The 21,955-nt window shown below is 34.1% G+C and overlaps 1 protein-coding gene across 2 annotated transcripts in view; it reads left to right on the top strand.

Annotated features, from left to right (window-relative positions):
• LOC132142340 (protein kinase C beta type-like) overlaps positions 1 to 21,955 on the top strand; it is a 36,217-nt gene that overhangs the window by 1,761 nt on the left and 12,501 nt on the right. For both annotated transcript variants that reach the window (XM_059552136.1, XM_059552135.1), the window contains exons 3-11: positions 13,270 to 13,352; positions 14,401 to 14,512; positions 15,056 to 15,184; positions 19,735 to 19,891; positions 19,987 to 20,121; positions 20,212 to 20,308; positions 20,418 to 20,564; positions 21,524 to 21,697; positions 21,785 to 21,876. In XM_059552136.1, coding sequence (XP_059408119.1) covers positions 13,270 to 13,352; positions 14,401 to 14,512; positions 15,056 to 15,184; positions 19,735 to 19,891; positions 19,987 to 20,121; positions 20,212 to 20,308; positions 20,418 to 20,564; positions 21,524 to 21,697; positions 21,785 to 21,876 — 1,126 coding nt within the window. The remainder of the gene's footprint in view (positions 1 to 13,269; positions 13,353 to 14,400; positions 14,513 to 15,055; positions 15,185 to 19,734; positions 19,892 to 19,986; positions 20,122 to 20,211; positions 20,309 to 20,417; positions 20,565 to 21,523; positions 21,698 to 21,784; positions 21,877 to 21,955) is intronic.

Genomic DNA, 21,955 nt, shown 5'->3' with positions numbered 1-21,955 from the left:
CCCCATGTGAACTACAAAGTGAACATTCAGATAAGAAATACAATATTCAGGCACAGTTGCCATGAATGTCAGAGCCCTTACTGCCATTATACTGGCATTTGGCAGCATTATCCCTAACACATCACCTCCTACTCAGATCATTAATGGGATGTTAAAAACTCACCATCCACAATTATTGCATTACAGTGCTACTTACTAAGACAGCAAATATACAGGTGAAAACAGGGCTAGTTGTAAATAAATAAAACACTCAAATGATCCAAACGTACTTTAGCCACTATGCTGTATAGAACTGCTTCGTCTAGCAAAAGTGAAACTAAATACGTAAGACGCAAAGGATTTGGACCAAATCAAATATGGTTCAGTTACAGTACATGTGGGCTAGGCAATTAGGTTTAAGGTAATTAACAAATCAAGATTCCCCACCTGTCAGAATAAAAAGGAAACCTGTAAATCCTGGTGTGGCTTTTCTCCTTCTGTTGTATGGAAATGTGTAATTTCAGCAAATCATTATCAAAGTAAAACATGTTAAAATGCTACAAATAAATATTTAAGGGTTTCCAAAACATTTGGCTCACCTGATTCTGTCCTCGTTTCAAAATAAGAAAGACGTGAAAAGATGTTTTTTGATTTTTAACTCCGATCACAGTAGTTACCGGTATGCTAAGCATTATAGAACAGTTTATACACTGAAATTGTCATCTGCGTGTTTTAGCACAATGAGTTCTGCACAAATGGACTGCTTGGCTTGTCTGCGGAAATAACGCCTCGTTCCCATGTTTCCTGCCTCCACATGGTCTCCAACAAATTCTACATTTATGGAATTGATTAACATATTTTATCACACTTAGAGCAACATCTCTCTTCCATGGCTCTTTATCTTTGCAATCTCTAATATTGTGAATTAATAATTATTTATTTATTTTACACTTTGGGAAATTCAATCCTTAATTTTCTTATAGTTCATTCCTCTGGCATCATCTAATGTATCTGAAAGCCTGCCAACTATAAATCTTTGCTCTGTTTTACATCATCTAACGCCATTTTGTACAGTATGTTGGCATGATGCTATTTTTAAGTAATTGCTGAAATGCATAACCATAAAAAAATTGCATATATTTTTTGCAGTTTTTATGTTTATGAAGTAGGACATATTGGCTCTGTTGATATATTTATAGTCAGGGCCAGCCAGGGCTGTTGCTGATGCAGCGATATGTTAACAGTTTATGTTGATCATTTACTTGACACACATATAAATGCACGTGTAAAAGAAATAAAGACTGATTAAACAAAGCATATATCATCAGACCTCTATCTTGGTAATGTTGCATATGTACAGACTGAACAGATAACAGCCTGCTATTCCCAAAATTACACTTCTGTATTTAAGTAATAATAAATCAGAGTAAATAAATAGTTTTGTTGCGTTTAGTCCATGTCTGTTAGCTTTGAGACCATTTGTATGATAGTATACTCCTAAAAACTGACCAAATCAACCTATTTAGCGAGAAATACACCAAAAAAAGGACAGAAACAATGTTCTAGCGATTTCATGTTTATTTTTTTTAAAGTGCCCCTATTATGCCATTTCCAATATTGCCTTTCATGCAGTGTATAATGTAACTGTATGTGAGTGTAAACGATCTGAAATGTTGTAAGTCTGAAAGTGCATGATTAATGAAGTTATTTTCTCCCAAAATAAAGAATTGACTCTGAACAGATGAAACGAGTCATTAGTCATTAGAATCCCACTTTACACATTTGCATAATGTGTGCCTATGTTCTATGTTGGCCGGCCGCAAACAACGCTACAGACAACGACAAACACGACATTTTTACTGAAGACTGCTTCTCTAATCTCGTGGAGTTCAATGCGGGATTCACAAAACGCTTGCTGTTGTAAGATGGATCAGTGTCCTGTTTACTTGGACCAAAAGATGTTTATATTTTCTATAGAGCATTTAAAATACAGAACTATTGAAATTTGCGTATCGTTTCCTAAACGTGCTGCCGTAGACCGGGGTGGGGAACGTTGAACCTGGAGGGCCTGTGTCCCTGTAGCGTTTAGCTACAGGATCAACGTTCCCTACCCCTGCTGTAGACCAATCACAACAGACTAGGCCATCTGACCAATCAGAGCAGAGCAGGCTCACGGAAAGGAACGGTTTAAAGAGACTGAATCTTTGAACTGCCTTCGAACAAATCGTTTTAGAATCGCTGGAAAATGAGGTGAAATTAAATGCATATTTTGAGAAAATGAAAGCATTTTTTGACCTTGCATGCATGTAGTCCTATTGTAGGAGACTCCCAAAACAATATTAGGAATCTTAAAAATGGCATAATAGGGAAACTTTAAATTAATAATGCAAATATTACCAGGTAAATTAAATTTAAAATTGACAAGAATAACATATTTACATCTCATACATAATACTTTTTTCATCTTTAACTCTTTTTTTTTTTTGCTTGTAAGTATTTTGTATTGGTAGAAGTAAAAAAATAATAGGGAAGAGTGAGCTGTAAGAGCTGTGTGTCCCTGACCTGCTTCAGGTAACAAAGAGATCAGTCTGATTCCAGCACAACAGCTATTTTTACCATTTCATTTTACTGGCAAATATTGGCACTGGAGAATGAAGTGACGAGAGTGAGGTGGTGCATAGAGAGTGTGAGAATGCAAACAAGAGGTTGGAGTAAAGGATACTGTTCAAAAAACCACAATAAAATAATATGTTTGAAATTGTACGAAATGCTTATAATAATGCCACTGTTGCAGGTACAGCCAAATATAGTGCTTTTTGTAATGCCATCATATTACATAATTCATACATGACTAATCTTTCTACCACTGCAAAATGTGTACTTGTTGTGCAGCTGCGTGCATGTAAATCTATAAACCCAAACAGGTACAGTAGGTTCATATTAAATTACACAAGCTTGAACAAGATGGAACAGTGGCAAAATGCAATGTGTTTGAAAAAAAGAAATAGCTGTTGCTTTCATTGTTATTCATTTATGTTATCATTTTATTTCATAGCATTTATATGTAAGTTTAGAGGTTTTTTATATATACTTTCAGTTGCATTAAAAATCTTTCTGTTAAGTAAAAGATCCATGAGCAAAAATAAGTGCAAGCTAAAAGCCAAAAAATGTTCTTTTAACAGAATTTCTGTGGGTCTTAAAAATCAAACCACCTTTCCACAGAAAGTTATATATTCGTAGTCATACCATTGCATGTTGCATGCATGACAAAAAATGTCTTCCTCTGTATTTTTTTATTATCTAATCATCCTTAAATCAAGATATATTTACTTGAGATGCAAATGTGTAAAATTAAATATTGACAATTTTAACAAAAAATAAGTGAGTTTATGCTTAAAACAAGAACAATTATCTGTCAATGGAGTATAAAAACTTGTTTTCCCTTTTAATTAAGTTGATTTTGTTCTTGTTTTATGTTTACATATCATAAACTCGCAGTAATTTGATCAGTTTTATCATAAACATGGCTTCTTATATAATATCATGACCAGAGCTGTTCAAGCCTTAAGCTATTTTTTTTTTAAGTAAAATTAATTAAAACGTAAATGAAATTAGTTGGAAGTTGTATTTTCAAACTTTGAAATCTAAGACAACTCATTGTTTGCTCCCTAGAGAATATATTGTTACCTTCAATTTATTCTTAAAACCTGCAAAACCCACTTTTTTATTTATTTATTTATTTTAGTTTGGCAACTGAAAACATTAGGTTGCAAATGAAACTAATTACTAGTAGTACTGTTTTCCTGTGCACAATTATTTAAAGCTGTGAGTGGTTGCCAGGGCATTGATGTGTGGTTACTAAGGTGTTCTTTTTAATATGTGGTTGCTTACTAGCAAAGTCAGCAAATTCCATTAAGTCTCTATAATGTTCTGGTCTATAGTTATGGCTAAGGTTCAGTTTGTTCTATTCACTCATTTGTCTCATGAAGCTTGTCAGATCAAAAAAATGTGCCACTCAACAGACAATGACTGCCAGGTAAACGGTAACATTTAGTTGGAAATGATGGGAATGATAGTGACTGCATGAACATTGAGGTTGCTTGGAGAGTTTTAAAGGGACAGACAAACTGATGGCAGGCTTTGTTACAGAACCCGGTCATCACTGACTGCATGAACCTTCTGTAATAACACATCTGTAATGACTGGAGGGCAATAATTGAATGCAAAGATATAATTAATAGGGACCTTGACTCTAATTAAGATGCATAGCTGTGGGATTTAAGAGATTCCATAATGAATATGTCTGAAGGCCTATTTCTGCCATTTGATCATAGTTTGTGTTCACTGTAATTCCTTTCATTAGTAGTGATTGCAAAACAAGCATCACTAAGCATTTGAACAAAACCTTACCACTGAAGTTAAGTTAAGTGTGATTTTAAACACAATTTAGTTTGTTTTTGTATGATGTTTGATGCAATGTCAAATCTGTCTTGTAGAAAAAGCATCGCCTAAATGATTAACTTGTATTGTCCCGCTTGCAGCATGATAAACAAAACGTTATGTAAATATTGAATATATTATACACAGAAAACAATACTAGAACACTCAGATTCCGTTTTAATCACCGGAGCTGTCACTGCAAGTTTTACACTGTTTCAAGCACCCGTTTGAGCTATGGACTCCTGCAAATGCTCCCATTATAATCAACGAAGATCTCAACATTGCTATAAATCTTATTTACTTCGCATCCACTCCTTGCAGAATTGATTTGTCACAAATCCAAAATAATTATTTTCGCTTTGGTATTAAAGCTTCTGGTGTCAGGTGATGTTTCTTCAGCTCTCGTTTTCATGCGCCTCTGCAATCACTTTTTAATAATTGTACTGCTCTGCCTGTTTTTAATGTAGTCTGAGTCTAATTTTATTACCTTGCATAGTTTTCAAAATTGAGAGTATGTCATGCAACCTGTTCATGTTCAGATCAACATAATCTGGCTTGCTTCTACCAAAAGACAGGTGATTGTACATCAACATAATTTAGAGTTTCATTCAATTGAATGCATAGCCTTTGACATAAAAAGACAAAAAAAAAAAGATAAGGGAAGCTCTTCTATTCCTTTTTAAACTTTGCCTGTTTAGCCTGTTTATTTATTTTATTTATCTTAACAGTGCACATGGTTTAGTTAAATGCATTCTATCACTTGCATATAGAATTTTATTTTCCTGCTATGGCAGTAGACCTGCAGCTAACAAAAATATTTTCTAAGAATGTTTTTCCACTGTTCCCATTACATTATAAAAATGTTTCTCTGAGCATTCAAAGTGTCCCTTGTTATATATGTAAAAAAAAAAACATTTTTCATCACTTTGCACACATTGTGCAAATGTGGGATCTGAGCCAAATCTAAGGACAATCCTAGAACATCCTAGCAACCATCCATTCAATTCAGGCTAAGTTTGCAAGCTTGAGTGTGCAGTAGTTCATGATGCCTATGATGCCATATTAGTCTGCCTAATATGCAAGAGCAGTGTTTCTATAACTGCAGTGCCATATTTTAGGGTTTGAGATGCACCAAAGGTCGAACTTTTTAAAGCTTTGCAGGTCTAAACTTGCTTAGCTTCCAAAGAAAACACGTCAAACATGTCATGGTTGGAACTTGTGTCTTATCATAAAAGTACACAAATGCGTAGGTGTGAACTGCCTAAGCTGTGCCACTTAAGTTATCTCTGGTCAGGAACAAAGTTTGAGAGAAAGCTAAAATGCCATATTATATTTTAAGCTCCTATAACATTGAACAATATAAATATACTTCTATAACAAGTAGGAAGGTTAGGGAGAAATGTGTGATGTCAGTGGGCAAGTAATTATTGGGAATACTTAAACGGTTTACATTTTGCATAAATACATGAATATAAACCAGTTGTTTGTACTTGAATGGTTGTACTTTTTTTTCAGAGCACCACCTCAGATGTCTTTGGTGAAATTTGCCTCATTTTACATGCTTTGAAATGAAGCATATGAAAAGGCATGAAGAAAAAAAGTTACGAAAAAGGAAATCTGTATTATTTATCCTTTTGATCTTATAAAATAAATACTTTTTTTTATTTAACTTTTCAATAAAATCGTATTATTAAAATATTTTTTCTCTAATGCAAATTAGCCACAATTATTTGTTGTCCTAGAAATTATTGTAATTCAAATCTCTGAAGATCTACATTCCCATTCATATTTACATTTGTTAGCACGCCAGGTTTACTAGAAACATGGGGTTTTTCCAGCCATGACTTCCTGATTCACAGGAATATAAATATGAGGGAACATAAGGGCCAAATTTCCTTTATCGTCCACCACTATGAGAAAAAGACAAAGAACATATTTCTGATGTGCAGCAACAGATTCTTTAAGCTTTTCAAAATATGAAGTCAGGAAAAAAGCACAAAATAGAAAATCTAAAAATCTAAGAAAAGAGCTAAAGCATTGAACATTTCCATTTCTACCATTATGACAACAATGAAGGAGTTCCAGTCAACAGGAAATGTTACAAATCTGCCTACATTATATTGTCTGCATTTGTACTGTCTCAATGCAACTTGAGGAAGATAGTTTGAGTGAGTGCCAAAGACTCTCCCAGGAACACAGCTGGATAATTGCAGAAAATAGTTGAGTCTTGGGGTCAGAAAGCCTTATAATGGGCTATGGTTGGATCTTTCAACAGAAAAATTATCCAAAATAATTATCTGGAGGGTTCTCTATGAACGAATGGTCTATGATCTCTTGTCAGGCGTTCTCTAAACTCATCAGGCATTATAGGATAAAGATTTTAATTATTTTTTTATTTTTTTAATAAAGGATCAAAATGATTAATAGTGCAGATTTATTTCCACAGGCTTCTCTCTCTCTCTCTCTCTCTCTCTCTCTCTCTCTCTATATATATATATATATATATATATATATATAAGGCTGGAAACACAACGTTTATCTGCAGTTAAACCTGCCTCCTGAATTTAAGGCTCAATTTAGTCCTGAAGTAGCTCTAGTCTTCCTCCGAGAAATCAACCTATTGAACTCTGGACAAGACTAAGTTTAAAACTACTTAAAACCATGACAGAGAAAGCAGATTTCTGTGAATATGGTTTAAAGGGTTATTTTAGTCTAGTACTAGGACTTAATCTCTGTCCGGGAAACCGCCCCATATACAGTATGATGCTAATGTCACAAAAGATTTTATTTCAAATAAAAGCTGTTCATTTGAATTTTCTGTTCAACAAAGAATCCTAAAAAAAAGTGCATCACAGTTTCCACAAAATAATAGGCAGTTGTTTTCAGTACGGCTTATTATAAGAAATGTTTAAGTTTACCATCTTAAAATAAATTCTGAAGGATCATGGGGGTAACACTGTGTCTTTACCATCTTTACCATCACAGAAATAAATTACATTTAAATATATAATAAAATAGAAATTTTTATTTTTATTTTTATTGCCTAACAGTTCTTGATATTACTGTTTTTACTATATTTTTGATAAAATAAATCCAGTCTTGCGAAGCATAAGAGACTGGTTTCAAAAACATAAAAACAAATCTTACCAACCCCAGACTTTTGGAATGGAAGTGTATATAATCACATGACAAAAATTGTATAAGTTTTGCCAGATAAAGACAGCTGCACATTTTACCCTGACACATCTTACCCCACTCTCCTCTATATGTGTGTAATTGTGGTATTGTGAAGAGTTAAACTGAGGCAGACTACAAACTTGGCATTTAATGCAGAGAACAGTTCCACACTATTTAACCCTTAGGTCTTGTTGCTAGGCAACAGCTGACAGATTACAGAGGGAATGTCCTGGAATGCTTCTCAAGAAAAGGGGAAGGGCCGAATATAATAGACTGTTTACATGTGAAAGGGAGATCCTTTAGCTTCAGTTATCTGCTGTGACTCAACCGTCGTCGCTTTCTCGTTTATGTAATTCCAACTATAGGAATTTATGCATAATGTCAGTGCATGCCAGACTGTGGCTCCCTCCCTCACCTCTACTCATGTATTTATGTTTAAGTTCTGTTAAGTTGGGCCAGCTGTTCAGAAGGCTAAAACTTACACTAAATGTGTGTGAAATAGATATATAGATAAATACATACATAAAGAAAAATCATCTTTGTGAAAGAGATTTGCAGTGGAATCACAGATTGCAACAGTTGCCATTGAGTTATCAACCTCATAAATAATTTGTCAACAATACATATTTAATAGTCCAGTTAATAATGAATGCTAGATCCCAGTGTTTAAAGTCTAAGGGCCTGTAACATTTTGTGTGGGAGTGTGTGGGTGTGTGTGTGTTTGTGCTTATCTGATCGTTGTTTCCTTAAGGCTATCAAGACATGCCAGTTTTTTGTCAGTCAACTTTACAATTCATTTAGCATATTTACAGAAAAGTATGCTTTAATATAGGCAAGAAGTCTATTAAATAATATTGACAGATACAGCATTTGATTTTAATCATTTTAAAATTAAGATTTTATAAATGCTTGAAGCGTTTATTTTATTGTTCATTCATGTTATCTAATGGTAACAAATGGAACCTTTTTTTGTAAAGGGTTACCAAATAGGCTTCTAGATAACACTTTTGAAAACCTTCCTTAGTTGACGCATCAACAAGCATAAACTAACATTGAGCAATAGATTTGTTACAATATTTATGAATCTTAATGTACAGACTTAAACTTTTTTTTTTCTTTGATGTTGTGGTGAAATATGACTGGGGTTATTAATGACACACTAAATCTTTAAGAGCTTCCTCCTAATAGTTAAAAAAAAAAACGTGTGTGTGTGTGTGTGTGTGTATATATACACAGTACAGACCAAAAGTTTGGACACACCTTCTCATTCAAAGAGTTTTCTTTATTTTCATGACTATGAAAATTGTAGAGTCACACTGAAGGCATCAAAACTATGAACTAACACATGTGGAATTATATACATAAAAGTGTGAAAAAACTGAAAATTCATATTGTAGGTTCTTCAAAGTAGCCACCTTTTGCTTTGGTTACTGAAAATATGACATTTTCAGTTGTTTCACACTTTTTTGTTATGTATATAATTCCACATGTGTTAATTCATAGTTTAGATGTCTACAAGCTAGAGTCCTTCTAACAAACTACTCTTCCCAAAATCCATTAACAACATAATTTTACTTGAAGTAACACTGCATTTGATATTTAGACTTGTTGACAAGTGTATATTGTTTTACTGCACTGGCAGATTTGTTCACTTATCTTATCTTTAACTTGTTTGTGCCTGAAACAGAAGGGAAAAACAACTGTTAGTGAATAAGACAAAATACACTTGTTTGAAAGATATGCTAAATATCTTATTCAGTGTTGCTTCTCGAGTAAATTTATCTTGATTCACAGATTTTAGATATTTTAACCGTACAAGTAAAGGCTAGAATACACTACATGACTTTTAAAATCTGAACAGATCACTGGGCATCATTAATACGAAAACTGTCCATCATAAACGACTGAAGATCATACACTGCCAGACTTTCAAGGTGTTCCAATCACAACAAACTCACACGGAAACATGTGCATTGTTGCTAGGAGACGAGTGACAAATGAAAACAACACGTGTTCTAAAATCAGCTGTAAACAGACCGAAACATCATTTATGTATTGATGCCCATACATTTACCTTTATTTGACACTGACATTTTGAAAATGTTTTACAGAAATCAGAATAGAAATTGTGTGAAAAGTTCAGTTATTTCATTTAGGCCTACATGAACATGAACTCCATGGGATCCCCAATGGGGCTGGTTATTCAGAAATGTTTAGTGTGTTATATTTAATTTTTGACCTAATGCTAGTTTTATTTGTATACATAGATTTAGGTGTGAATGTCACCCTTTATTTAACCCCCATCAATAACAGTGGCAAATATGAACATATTTAGGGGCCAAGCACTGAAGGTGCTTAGGTATCTATTGTATACATTTGTTTTCTTATTCTTTGTCTTCTGCTCTTGAAGTCTATGGCAGCCCATAGAACCACTTACGGGACAGTTTGGCACACAGATTTAGCAGTCTCAATATTGACCAAATTTGGAGTCTCTATCTCAACCTTTCAAGCGCCACCAATAGGCCAAATTTGAACTCCTATTTCTCATTTATAACTTTTTAACCGTAAGGTCTAGAAGCAAAATATTTTTTTCTTCTGATTCCTCGTCTTATGCCAAATGTATAACTAAATTAAAATTTCTACTGGTCAAGATTTTTTCTTCGCAATTTTTAATTATTTGAACAATCTACCTTTTCAAACTCATCCTAGGCGGTTTGTCTGTTTTTCATCAAAATTGGCTCAGATCATCTTCAGACAATGCTTGCAAAAAGCTGCCATAAATTTCTGCCACCAATAGGCCAAATTTGCACTCCTATTTCTGCTAATATCTTTTTAACCGTAAGGTCTAAAAGCAAAATTATTTTTCTATGTTTGCTTTGCTCATACAGAGTTGAATGCATACCAAAATTACAATTTATACGGGACAAGATTTTTCGAAATTTTTTGTAAAAAAATTTTTTTTGAACGTGTCCTAGACAATGGGCCAAATGTAACCAACATTTGCTCAGATTATCTTCAGAGCATTCTAGCAAAAAAAGTTATCTAAAGCTTTTTGATATACCAAACCGTTTATGTAACGTGTATTAATGAATTTGATGAAGTTTGTGCATAAATGTACATGAGGCTACATCTCCGCAACTGCAGAAAAGCAGATTCTGACAAAGCTTGGTATGTGTTATAACAAGTATTTACCTGAGGGAATAAGAGTAGTTTCAGCACAGCACCACCTACTGGTCAAAAGTCATACAAATTTGACATTCCTGCTTAGAACTTATTAATAGTTTGTCTGAAACAAGATTGGTCTCATTAGATTTGGAACGGTATACCGAATAGAACGATACCTAATTTTTCTATGTCTGCCTTTTTGGGTATCAACCATTTTGAGTTTTGTAGTAAAATGCTGTATCAACAAATGTCTTCAACTGTTTGGATTTACCACAGAATTTGGGGTTTTGGTGACTTGAAAACATTAAGAGAGTATTAGATTTTCTGAACCTAACATTTGGTTCTAACTTTAGGTTGTGAGGTTTATGATCAAATAATAGTCAAATTGGGTGATTAGGCAAATATAAGCCGGAAGACAAAATTCTTGACTCAGGTTCAATGCATATAATCCATTAAGACTCAACATGTACATGATGAAGTATAAGCAGGGTGCGATTTGTGAAAAAAACAGAGGGGGGGATGTTTTGAAACCTTTTAATTCATAAAAATAAATCATGAGAACATGAACTAGATGAAGTCATGCACTAATTAGCATATTTATGATGTAAGTGCGTCGTATTGTATTGCCTCCCTATGCTCACATACTGCAATTTAATTTAGCCATTTAATTTAATACTCAATAAAACTTTTATTACTATATTTTAATGTTTAATTAAAATGTTAATTATGTTAATAATGTTAATTATAATGACTGAAAAGCTGCCATTAAGACTACATAACCAGCTCTCAAACATTAATCCGCACTAATGAAATCAAATACACATACGATGAAGTCAGTGATTGTGCTGTGACTGATGTTGGCTATACTTGCTTGTAAAATAGAGTTAGAAGCAACAGAATATCTTTTTTTCTTTTTTAACTGAAAGTGCTGCTCCTCTCTGCGCTCACTGAACACCGCAGAAGCAGAGAGAGAGGCTCGCTCGGGGAAAGAGAGACCTCGCGCTCGTTTAGCAGCACCAGAGAGTTTCAGAGACTAAATAATGATTGCCCAAAAAGTCGCTAGATTTGTCACTAGTCGGTTTTTTGGAAAAAAGTAGCTAAATCTAGCGACAAAGTCGCCAAGTTAGCAACTCCACTGCCAAGCGGACCGGCTTCAACCGTCTCGCAAGTGTTGATAGGCTATTACTCGTGAGGTGTAACCAATCAGATAGCGCCATGGGCGGGACATTGAGCAAGTCTGCAGAGTGGTGAATACAGAGAGGCTGCGCGGCAGCTATATCAGAGCCAGACAAAGTAGCGCATTTTAAAATAAAATTGACTTTAATCAAACCACGGATCCGTGATAAGTTTTGTGATCCGTAACTTTTTTTGTGTTCAAAATTTACAAAATGTATATAATAAGCGAGTACACCATGAATCCATTTTCCAAAACGTGTTTTTAGCCTGTCCTGAATCACTAGGGTACAACTATAATAGGTGTTTATATTTGGACTATTTTAGATTGCTTCGGGTAGGTACCGCGGCAGAGTAACCCAGTACCTTTGTGATTCTTCATAAACATAAACAGAGGTAAGTAGCTCCGGCTACAATGTTCTTCCGCAAGACGCAAGCAGTTCTGTTTATTAACCGCTAGAGCATCAAAAGTTACCGACTGCAGCTTTAAAGAACTAAAATTATTATTATTTTTTTAATAAAAACAAAAGCTAATAAAAATGTCAAATTTACAATTTACTTAATCTTCTTAGATTCAAGTCAGTGTTGTTATTGTTAACTTTTATTGTTAATTGAAATATTAGAACTTAGAAATATTAAAATGTAATATATATAAATATTTAAACTTAAGCAAAAAATATACAAATAAAAATAACTTTAATTGACCATAATGTTAAACTAAAATGACTAAATAAAAAAAGCAAAATAGAAATATTAAAAAAAGAATAAAATGACAAACTTGTATAATGATATTACTAAAAATGGAAAATATAGAAATAGAGCTTATTTCAAAACTGTAATATTATAATTAATGCTAAAAAAATGATTCATTTTAGCAGCCAGAAGCACAAATGTCCTCTATCTCAAGCTCTGAAGATGTACCTCCTTAAAAATATCAGTTGGGAAATAAATAGTTACTCCAAGAAGTATTGAGATGTACTTAAATATATCTGAGTGTGACTGCATTAGATCACAAAATATCAAACCACGTGGCATCTGCAAACAAATGGCACAGCTTTACTCAGCACTAACAGAGCAGTGTAGTTCATCACATTTACTATCAACCTGTTACACTAACATTTGACAACCTGAAACTACTTGCTGTTTTCATTCTGTACAGTATATCTGTTGTTTTATCATTAAAACCTAACACACTTGCTTAAAAGTTTGCCAATGCTGTGCTTTTGTAAAATAGGATGCTATTTAATTGATATCTAGTTGATATTTTGCTATCTAATACAATGATGTACATTTGTTTTAATGAAGTTCTCTTTCTTTCTCTCTCTCTCTCCCCAGTATGCGGTTTTGTGGTCCACAAACGCTGCCATGAGTTTGTTGCTTTCTCCTGCCCTGGGGCAGACAAGGGCCCAGCATCAGATGTAAGTAAAGCCTGTGAGCGCACTATAAAACGCCCTCATCCACCCCCTTTCTGGCTTCTCTTGCCAAATCTTTTCTGATAGTGAAGAACACTTCCTTTTCAGTTGAAAGAAACTTCTTCCTGTGACTAAGCAGTACACATACACACTCACACACTTATTCATGTATATACACTGCTTGGTGAGCAGTTTAAATATTTATTCAGTGGTAACTGATTATGTACTGTTTAATGAAGCCTAACACTAATCATGTTCCTCATGTGTTTGCTTGCATTATATATTCACAAGCAAACAGGCAGAGACATCAGTTTTCTCTTCTCTAATCTCTATTTATAACCGCGCTTCCTCCCTATATGTGTAAAAGCAGGCGCACATGCGTACTTCCTGTGTTGTGCTTTGTTTCTGCTTTGCAGCCAATTATGTTTGTTTTCTGTGAATGATACTGTACTTCACAAGTGATATTTGTTGAATCTCTGTTGTGTGATGCTGATGTGTAGGAAAGCTTTGATTCTTGACCCCCTCGACCATTGACTCCTTTACAAAAGCTTGAAGTCAGTGTCAGCTGCTGAATAATTAACTTGATTTTGTCCTTGGGGGAATCACTTAAACAAAGGAACAGCAGCAGTCAACATACTGTAGCTGCATTTTATTTCTAATAGTAGTCTTTGCAGTACATTATTTATTTGGGTCTCTACATTGGCGCCCCCTAGCTGTAGGAATTTATCATACCATTTCACATATTCACTACATAGATTTTTTTTATTCCTTCTGGTATATTTTGCTATCAGTTGCAGTGCTTACTTTTTCAATATGTGGGTGCAGCTGACCTTTCTATAAACTGAAGTTTATTGAACTTCCTATAGGATTGAATGTGTGATTTCTGTGAATTTTCATTCAAATGTTCTGAGAAATTGAACAGATATTAGTTATACTTGAGCTGGAATGAACTGTGGCATTGCAAAGCATTTTTATCTGCCATTTTCTTTATGAATCAGAGATCATAGTTGAGGTAGTCTCTTAATTTGAAAAGAAATATGTTTTTGTGTCACAGGACCCTCGCAGTAAGCATAAGTTCAAGGTACACACATACTCCAGCCCCACATTCTGTGACCACTGTGGATCTCTACTGTACGGGCTCATACACCAGGGGATGAAATGCGACAGTGAGTTTAAACCCACACACACACACACACACACACTGAACAATGAAATCTCTCATACAGGCCTCTGTTGGTTATGACCATGCATTACATAATGAACTGTTTGATCTACTCATCTCTTAGATCCTTTGGAAATGATGCAAGAAATGTAAATTTACGTTATGTATGACACTATAAATACTCTTACTTGTGTGTTTTTACTTATGTGTAACTAATTAAAAGACAATCAAAGTTTGAATGCCTAAACATAAATATAAATATTCTATATATTGTAAAATACCATAGATTTGGGCATATATGAAAATATATAGTTTTTGGATCTTTAAACTACTTTATATGCAGTACATTCATTTGTTTTATTAAGTGTTCCGTGCACGTTTTAGTTGGTGTGGGTTGTTCTTTGTGTGTCTGAATGTGATTGTGGTTGTGTGAGTGTGTGTCATGGTGTCTGCGGTGATTGTTTGGGCATTTCTTAGTAAGTAGTGAGTGAGAAACAAATGCTGCATGTGTAATTCTGTCAATCTAATTATGTGTGGTTTTCTGCAGCTTGTATGATGAATATTCATAAACGATGCGTGGAAAATGTTCCCAGTCTGTGTGGAACAGACCACACCGAGAGGAGAGGACGGCTGCATCTCAGTGCTAGTATCACAAATAATGTTCTCACCGTGACCGGTGAGTTCTCACTCACACACTCATTTTTATATAAAATAGTGGAAACATTCCACTGACTTGTAATGATCTCAGATTAAGCCATTTTAGCGATTCACAACACCCTACAGCAGGGATGGGCAACTGGCAGCCCATTCAGTGTCTTTTAGTACAGCCCACTGAATCATATTAGACTTGGATGATCTATTGTAAAATGTTTGAAAAGTAATCCAGGGAAAGATTGCTTTCAGTTTATGATGTTAATACATACTCCAACCAGGGCGCGTTTGCTTGTTTCCAGCTGCTCACTGTATGCATTACAGCGTAGTAGGATGTGTATGGGATCAATTTTCCATAGAAAGTATTGCAGTCACAGATAAAAAATTAATAAATGTGAAACCAAAGTTTAAACACATTTGAAATCATATTGCACAAAACTGAAACGTTGTTTTTTTGTGCACTCTTTTTTCTGCTCATATTTTTTTTTTTGGTATGCTTATGCTGTTTTCCCTTTGCTCTTGTTTCCATGTTCTGCACTTGCTTTTCAAAATGTTTTGGTTAGAGTTTCATGTAAAGTATGGTTGATTTAAACGGGTCATATGATGTTGCTAAAAAGAACAGTATTTTTTGTATTTGGTGAAATGCAATGCAGTTTAAGGTTCAAAAAACACCTTATTTTTCACATACTGTACTTTATTGTTTCTCCTCTATGCCCCGCATTTTTGAAATGCGTCGATTTTTACAAAGCTCATCTTTCTGAAAAGCGAGGAGTACACTGATCGGCCAGCTATCCAGTGCGTTGTGATTTGCCAAATGCCTCAAGCGTGTGACGAAAATGTTATGCCACTTAACATACTGTGATGCCGTCTCCCAGCGTGTCGAGACAAAACCAATGAAACCTAATGCAAATGAGGCATTTGTTGCATCCAGTGGGGACATAATTACTGATTATAATGACTTATACTGTCTTTATTTGCATTGCGTTGCATCATGCCATGTAAACATAAAACCATGTCTGCATTTATGATCAGAGAAACTACCAACAACAAGCGCTACACTACACTGCTCAAAACTCATGTTTGAATCATCTATGGCAAATCCTTTAAAGGAGCTATGTGGAGGTTTTTACTTAAAAAAATCTTTAAGATAGAGTTTTAATTTGTACATGTATGAGCCAACCATGATGTAAAAAAAAAGAATGACACCTCGACTGTCCACCACGGTTGCCTCTATCAGCCTGTAGGCTCAATTGTGTGTGGAGGAGTCGGGCCCGAATTGGCGCGAAAATTCACAAAATGTGACGTCATGCGCGTTCTCGTCTACTTGGGCTTACAACCGTACTGCAAGCCAGCCATTATAGTAAGCAGCGGCAATAGTGTTTTCAAGTGGACTCTGCGGATGGAAAGAAGCGACCAGCCTCCAACACAATTCAGACACCCACGAACACTTCTCGTAAGTTAAAAAAAAAAAGAGCGTGCGCACTGAGAACGAGCATGAGACTGGCTGCAGTTCCTCTAACGGCCACTGGTGTCAGTAACGGTTAGAAATTTCAGAACCTACGCAATGCTCCTTTAAATATGAAAGCGTATTTACAGGCTGTGAGTCAGCATTATTTGTCAGGACATTTGTAGGCTACTCTCTCAGGAAACAGTCCTCCGTAAAATGTGCTGCACAAATCTGAATATATGGTTTGAACCACCTTCTTTCTTTGTGTACACATTCAGGCGGTGTTATGCAAATCTTCCTGCACAGTAACGTAGATATCGGTTAAACGAGGCGTTTTCGGAGTGTGTGGACGAGTCTTAACTTTTATAAAGAATATCTTTTTGGGTTTAAGACTTTAGTCTTTGCAACTTTAGGGATCTTATCTATTCACGAACAGCTTGTAACATTCCAAAGAGAAAGGAAAACTTGAAAATCACATCATATGACCCCTTTAAGCATCATCATTGGTCCACTAGTTCTAGATTGAAAGCTCCTCTAGCTAATAAGTCAAAGAGTGGAATTGACATTACTTCAATGTGCCTCATTAGCTGCTGATGCTTAGTGTTTACTTGTACAGGTGAAGATGGATAACTGCAGATGGGGTAATATCTTTCCATATAGGAAACTGTTATTTGTGTCTGCCTGTCACAGCTGTACACCTACCTGCCGAACCGTTACCATTACCTGAGCCTTCCTAGCGACTCTGTCACTGTTATATTCACTTATATTTTATACGCCTATGGTCACATCACAAAAGGCAGCAGCCACTATATATAGTATATATATATATATAGTTCCTGCGTTCAAGCCCATTCATTTCAGTGTTTCTCAAGCACACTCGCCAGAATGTTGGAGAAATTACATAATTTCTTTTAAAAATGTATTGCTTGAAATCTGACTGGAATTAGTATTTTGTGAAGCGCGTTATAGTTATACTATAATTGCATTAAGATAACATGAGAAACACCTTAATAGCAGCCATAACCAGATGCTATTTGTCTTATTTTAAAAATGTTTGTTTTTCTACAAAATTTCGCTCCCTGTATGAGGTTGAATGAGTTTCAGTGAAGTCTGCCCATTCAAGGAATACAGATTTTCACTGAATGTAATTGGTTGCCTTGTGTTTTTTAAACATTATTTTAAACTTTTGTTTATTGCATAAAATGTTGTATTTGCTTGCCTTATGTAATAAATACTTATGTTGTACACTTATGCGAATAACACTGGGATGTGAGTAATTAACCTTTTTAAATGTAACATTAAAAAAACTGAAAGTTGATAATGTCTAAATATACATTCAAAAGCAAAATCTAATAAAATAAGTAAGCAATTATGACCGGCAATACTCTTAAGAGCAACTAGAGTAGAGCTAAATATATATATATAGTGGTTAAAACATGGCATTACATATAAATATTATTTTTCTAGTGAACAAATGCCTCTAATTCGCTTCTTTGCAATGGAATTATTTTTTTTTCTGTTTTAGTACACTAATTATAATATAGTTAATAAGCATATTAGAAAATGTTATATTTTAAATTGCCATTCGTGGATTATAATTATTGCACATATTATTTAGTACCAAAAACTCACAATATTAACTAAATAGAACTGAAGTAAAATATAGTACAAATATTGAATTGATTAAAAGTTACACTTAAGGGACATCTATGTCTTTCGATGCATTTTAAATTATTATTAAATTATTCTAATTTAACTAAGGTTTTGTCCTGGCTTAAGATGAGCCTTGTCTGTTAAACTAGGCCCTAAGATATATTAATATATTCTTTAATTTAATGGTCCCAACATGGATCAATAAATGTTGTATTGGTTTTAATGAGATACACATCTAAGAAAAATCGAAACTGTTTATGCTCCATGCGCTGGATTTCACAGTGTCATTTGTGTGATTTTAATCAGTCGGTAGCTTTTTCAAACAAATGCTCTGATCATAATTTTCTCATCTTTATGGACTTGAATACAAAGACTGGAGTAGTGAGGAGGGGCTTTGTTCAGAAACTAGAGAACCCATAGCTGTGCTGGTTTTGAATATGTAACGTTATAAGCAAATATGGCCAATGTTCATTATGCATGTTAGTGCAGATCAGTACAACAAGAGTATTGCATGGAAATGTTGCAATAATATTGCTGTTTGCAATGTTTTTGGCTAAGCTTAAGAGGATTTCTAGGTCTTTCTATGGCAAATTTGATTACTCGATTTAAAAAAACACACGCACAGCTTGGCAACAAAGTGTTCTGAATGAGTCTGTGTTTTTCTCAGCTCTTTTTGCCTCGGGCAGAAACTGCATCCTCTGGAAACATGAGATCAATCCGTCAACGATCGCCCCACATCCCATTCACACACACCCACACACAAGTTCACCCATCCATCAGCTCTCGGAGCTGCATTTATAGCGCTGAGTATATAGAAAGGAGTTCCATACACTTTGCTGTTAATTTATAGCAAACTTACAGATTCTTTCGAATAATCTGTAAAATATTTGCAGATAATAACCTAACTATATATAAATATATAAATATATATAACCTATAACGTTATTTTATATATTTTATATAATTTATATATATATATATATATATATTTTTTTTTTTTAGGTTATTATCTATCTATATATATATATATATATATATATATATATATATATATGAAAATTTCTTTACATTTTTGTAATTTTTAATTGTTTTTTTTTTTATTTCTATTTAGCTTTAACTTTGTTTGTTTTTTCCAAAGGCAATATTTTTTTATTAAGTAAATATAGAAATATAAATAATATAATAGTAAACAAAAGTATTTAAAACAACACTAAAAACGACGAAAGCAAATAACATTTATTAAAACTTAAAATTAAAACTAAAATATGAAAATAAAACCTAAATCTATATATGAATAAATATTTCAATAGTAAATAAATAAGACTAAAGTAACACTGGTTTAGTTGCTTTGAAATACAAATTGCACATTAAGGTGCTCCAGTTGAAGTTTTTGAATATGTATGCCGTTTAATAATACTTTATGGTCCTTCATTTATTGGTTTTCATGTTATGTTTTTCTGTAATTTAATTTCTAGTCAAGGAGGCTCGTAACTTGGTGCCAATGGATCCAAACGGTCTGTCAGATCCATATGTGAAGCTTAAATTAATTCCAGACCCAAAGAACGAGAGCAAGCAGAAGACAAAAACCATCAAGTGCTCCCTCAATCCTACCTGGGACGAACTCTTCAACTTGTGAGTGTCAAATAAACGTAACTGCAATCAAGTGCATTCATTTTTGTTGATGTTTCACATGTGCAATGGCTGTTTCCATCTTTGTGTTACCATAGTAACCTCAAAGATACAGATAAAGACAGGCGTTTATCAGTGGAGGTGTGGGATTGGGATCTGACCAGCAGAAATGACTTCATGGGGTCCATGTCTTTTGGCATCTCTGAGCTGCAGAAACAAGGTGTCAGCAGTTGGTAAGCACTACCAGATATAAGGTTCCACCTACACATGAGACTTCAGTGCTGGAGGATTCAGACCATCATCTTCATCTGTTTGGATTGTAGGTTTAAGTTGCTAGGCCAAGAGGAAGGGGAGTATTTCAATGTTCCAGTTCCACCCGATGGAGAGGAGGGTAATGAAGAACTGCGGCAGAAATTTGAGGTGAAATCCACGTCCCTTTTCACTTGTATTGACACATTTTTTTTACTTTTAGCTTGCTTCCCTTTTCAACAATATTCAGATTATTCTTGACTTTTTTTTTATTCTCCAGAGAGCCAAGATTGGGCCTGGCACTAAGAATACAGATGGCTCTTCAAAGAATGACATCTCTAAATATGATGCTAATGGCAACAAAGACCGCATGAAGCTCTCAGACTTCAATTTCATCATGGTGCTGGGCAAAGGCAGCTTTGGCAAAGTAAGACACACCATTCATTCATGAACACATTCTCATTTACACAAACAGTCGTGTTAGTAAAAGGGCTGGTGAAACTAGCATGTTACCTTTTGAGATTGAGAATTTATTTATTTATTTTTTGAAAGAAATGTATACTTGTTTTGAGCAAGGACACATTACACTGAACAAAAGTGAGAGAAAAGACGTTTATAAGATTTCTATTTCAAATAAATGCTGTTCTTTTGAGCTTTCTATTCATCAAAGACAAAAATATGAAGCAGCACAACTGTTTTCAAGAAATGTTTTTTGAGCAGCAAAAAAGCATATTATAATGATTTCTGAAGGATCATGTAACATTAAAGACTGAAAAAATGATACTGAAAATTCAGTTTTGCAGTCACAGGAATAATTATTATTAATTATTTTAAATTATTTTATATTTAATATAAAATAAAATATAAATAAAATAACATAAAATATTTAAATTATTTTATGTTATTTTAAATTGCAACGTTTTCCTGTATTATAATAACATTTTACCTTATTAACAAGCAAATATACGCAGTCTTGGTGAGCGTAAGAGACCTATTTAAAAAATATAAAAAAAAACCTGGTGAATGGAAGTGTATTTTTATTATTTCTAAAAGTGTTTAAAATTCTGTTCTTTTTAAAAATAGTCAGAAGTTAGGAATAAAAAGTGTTCGTATTCAATATTCTATAGCCATACTCTCATTTATCAGTAAATGATTGAAAATTAACACCACATTTATTTATAAATTAAATACTTATGGGATATTTAACAAAAATTGTCATTTGTAGGCTTTTAATGATGTAAATCAATTATCAAATAAATTAAACATATTCTGCAATCAATTATTTTTACATTTAACAATTCTTAATTCATTATTAAATTTTTTTTAGCACTATCCCTATTTCAGTATCACAATAAACATGTTCTCCTTTACGCTGTTTTTCTGCAGGTGATGCTTGCCGAACGTAAAGGCTCAGATGAGCTGTATGCAGTGAAGATCTTGAAGAAGGATGTGGTCATTCAGGACGATGATGTGGAATGTACTATGGTGGAAAAGAGAGTTCTCGCTCTCTCTGGCAAACCGCCCTTCCTCACCCACCTCCACTCGTGCTTTCAGACCATGGTACACATCACACTCTCTCTTTACACTGCCGTACTATACAGATATACATGATAAACTCATGATCAATTGTGGTGTTATTGTTTGTAGGATCGTCTTTACTTTGTGATGGAGTTTATCAACGGTGGAGATTTGATGTATCAAATACAACAAGTGGGAAAATTTAAGGAACCCCATGCTGTGTATGTATTCAATCCTAAAAACAAATGCAAAACTGTTAAAAAGATTTTATTTCAATGTTATAATTATACATTTAACTGG

This window comes from Carassius carassius, chromosome 6 (genome assembly GCF_963082965.1).
Source record: "Carassius carassius chromosome 6, fCarCar2.1, whole genome shotgun sequence".
NCBI lineage: Eukaryota > Metazoa > Chordata > Actinopteri > Cypriniformes > Cyprinidae > Carassius > Carassius carassius.
This window is presented reverse-complemented; position numbering and strand designations above follow the sequence as displayed.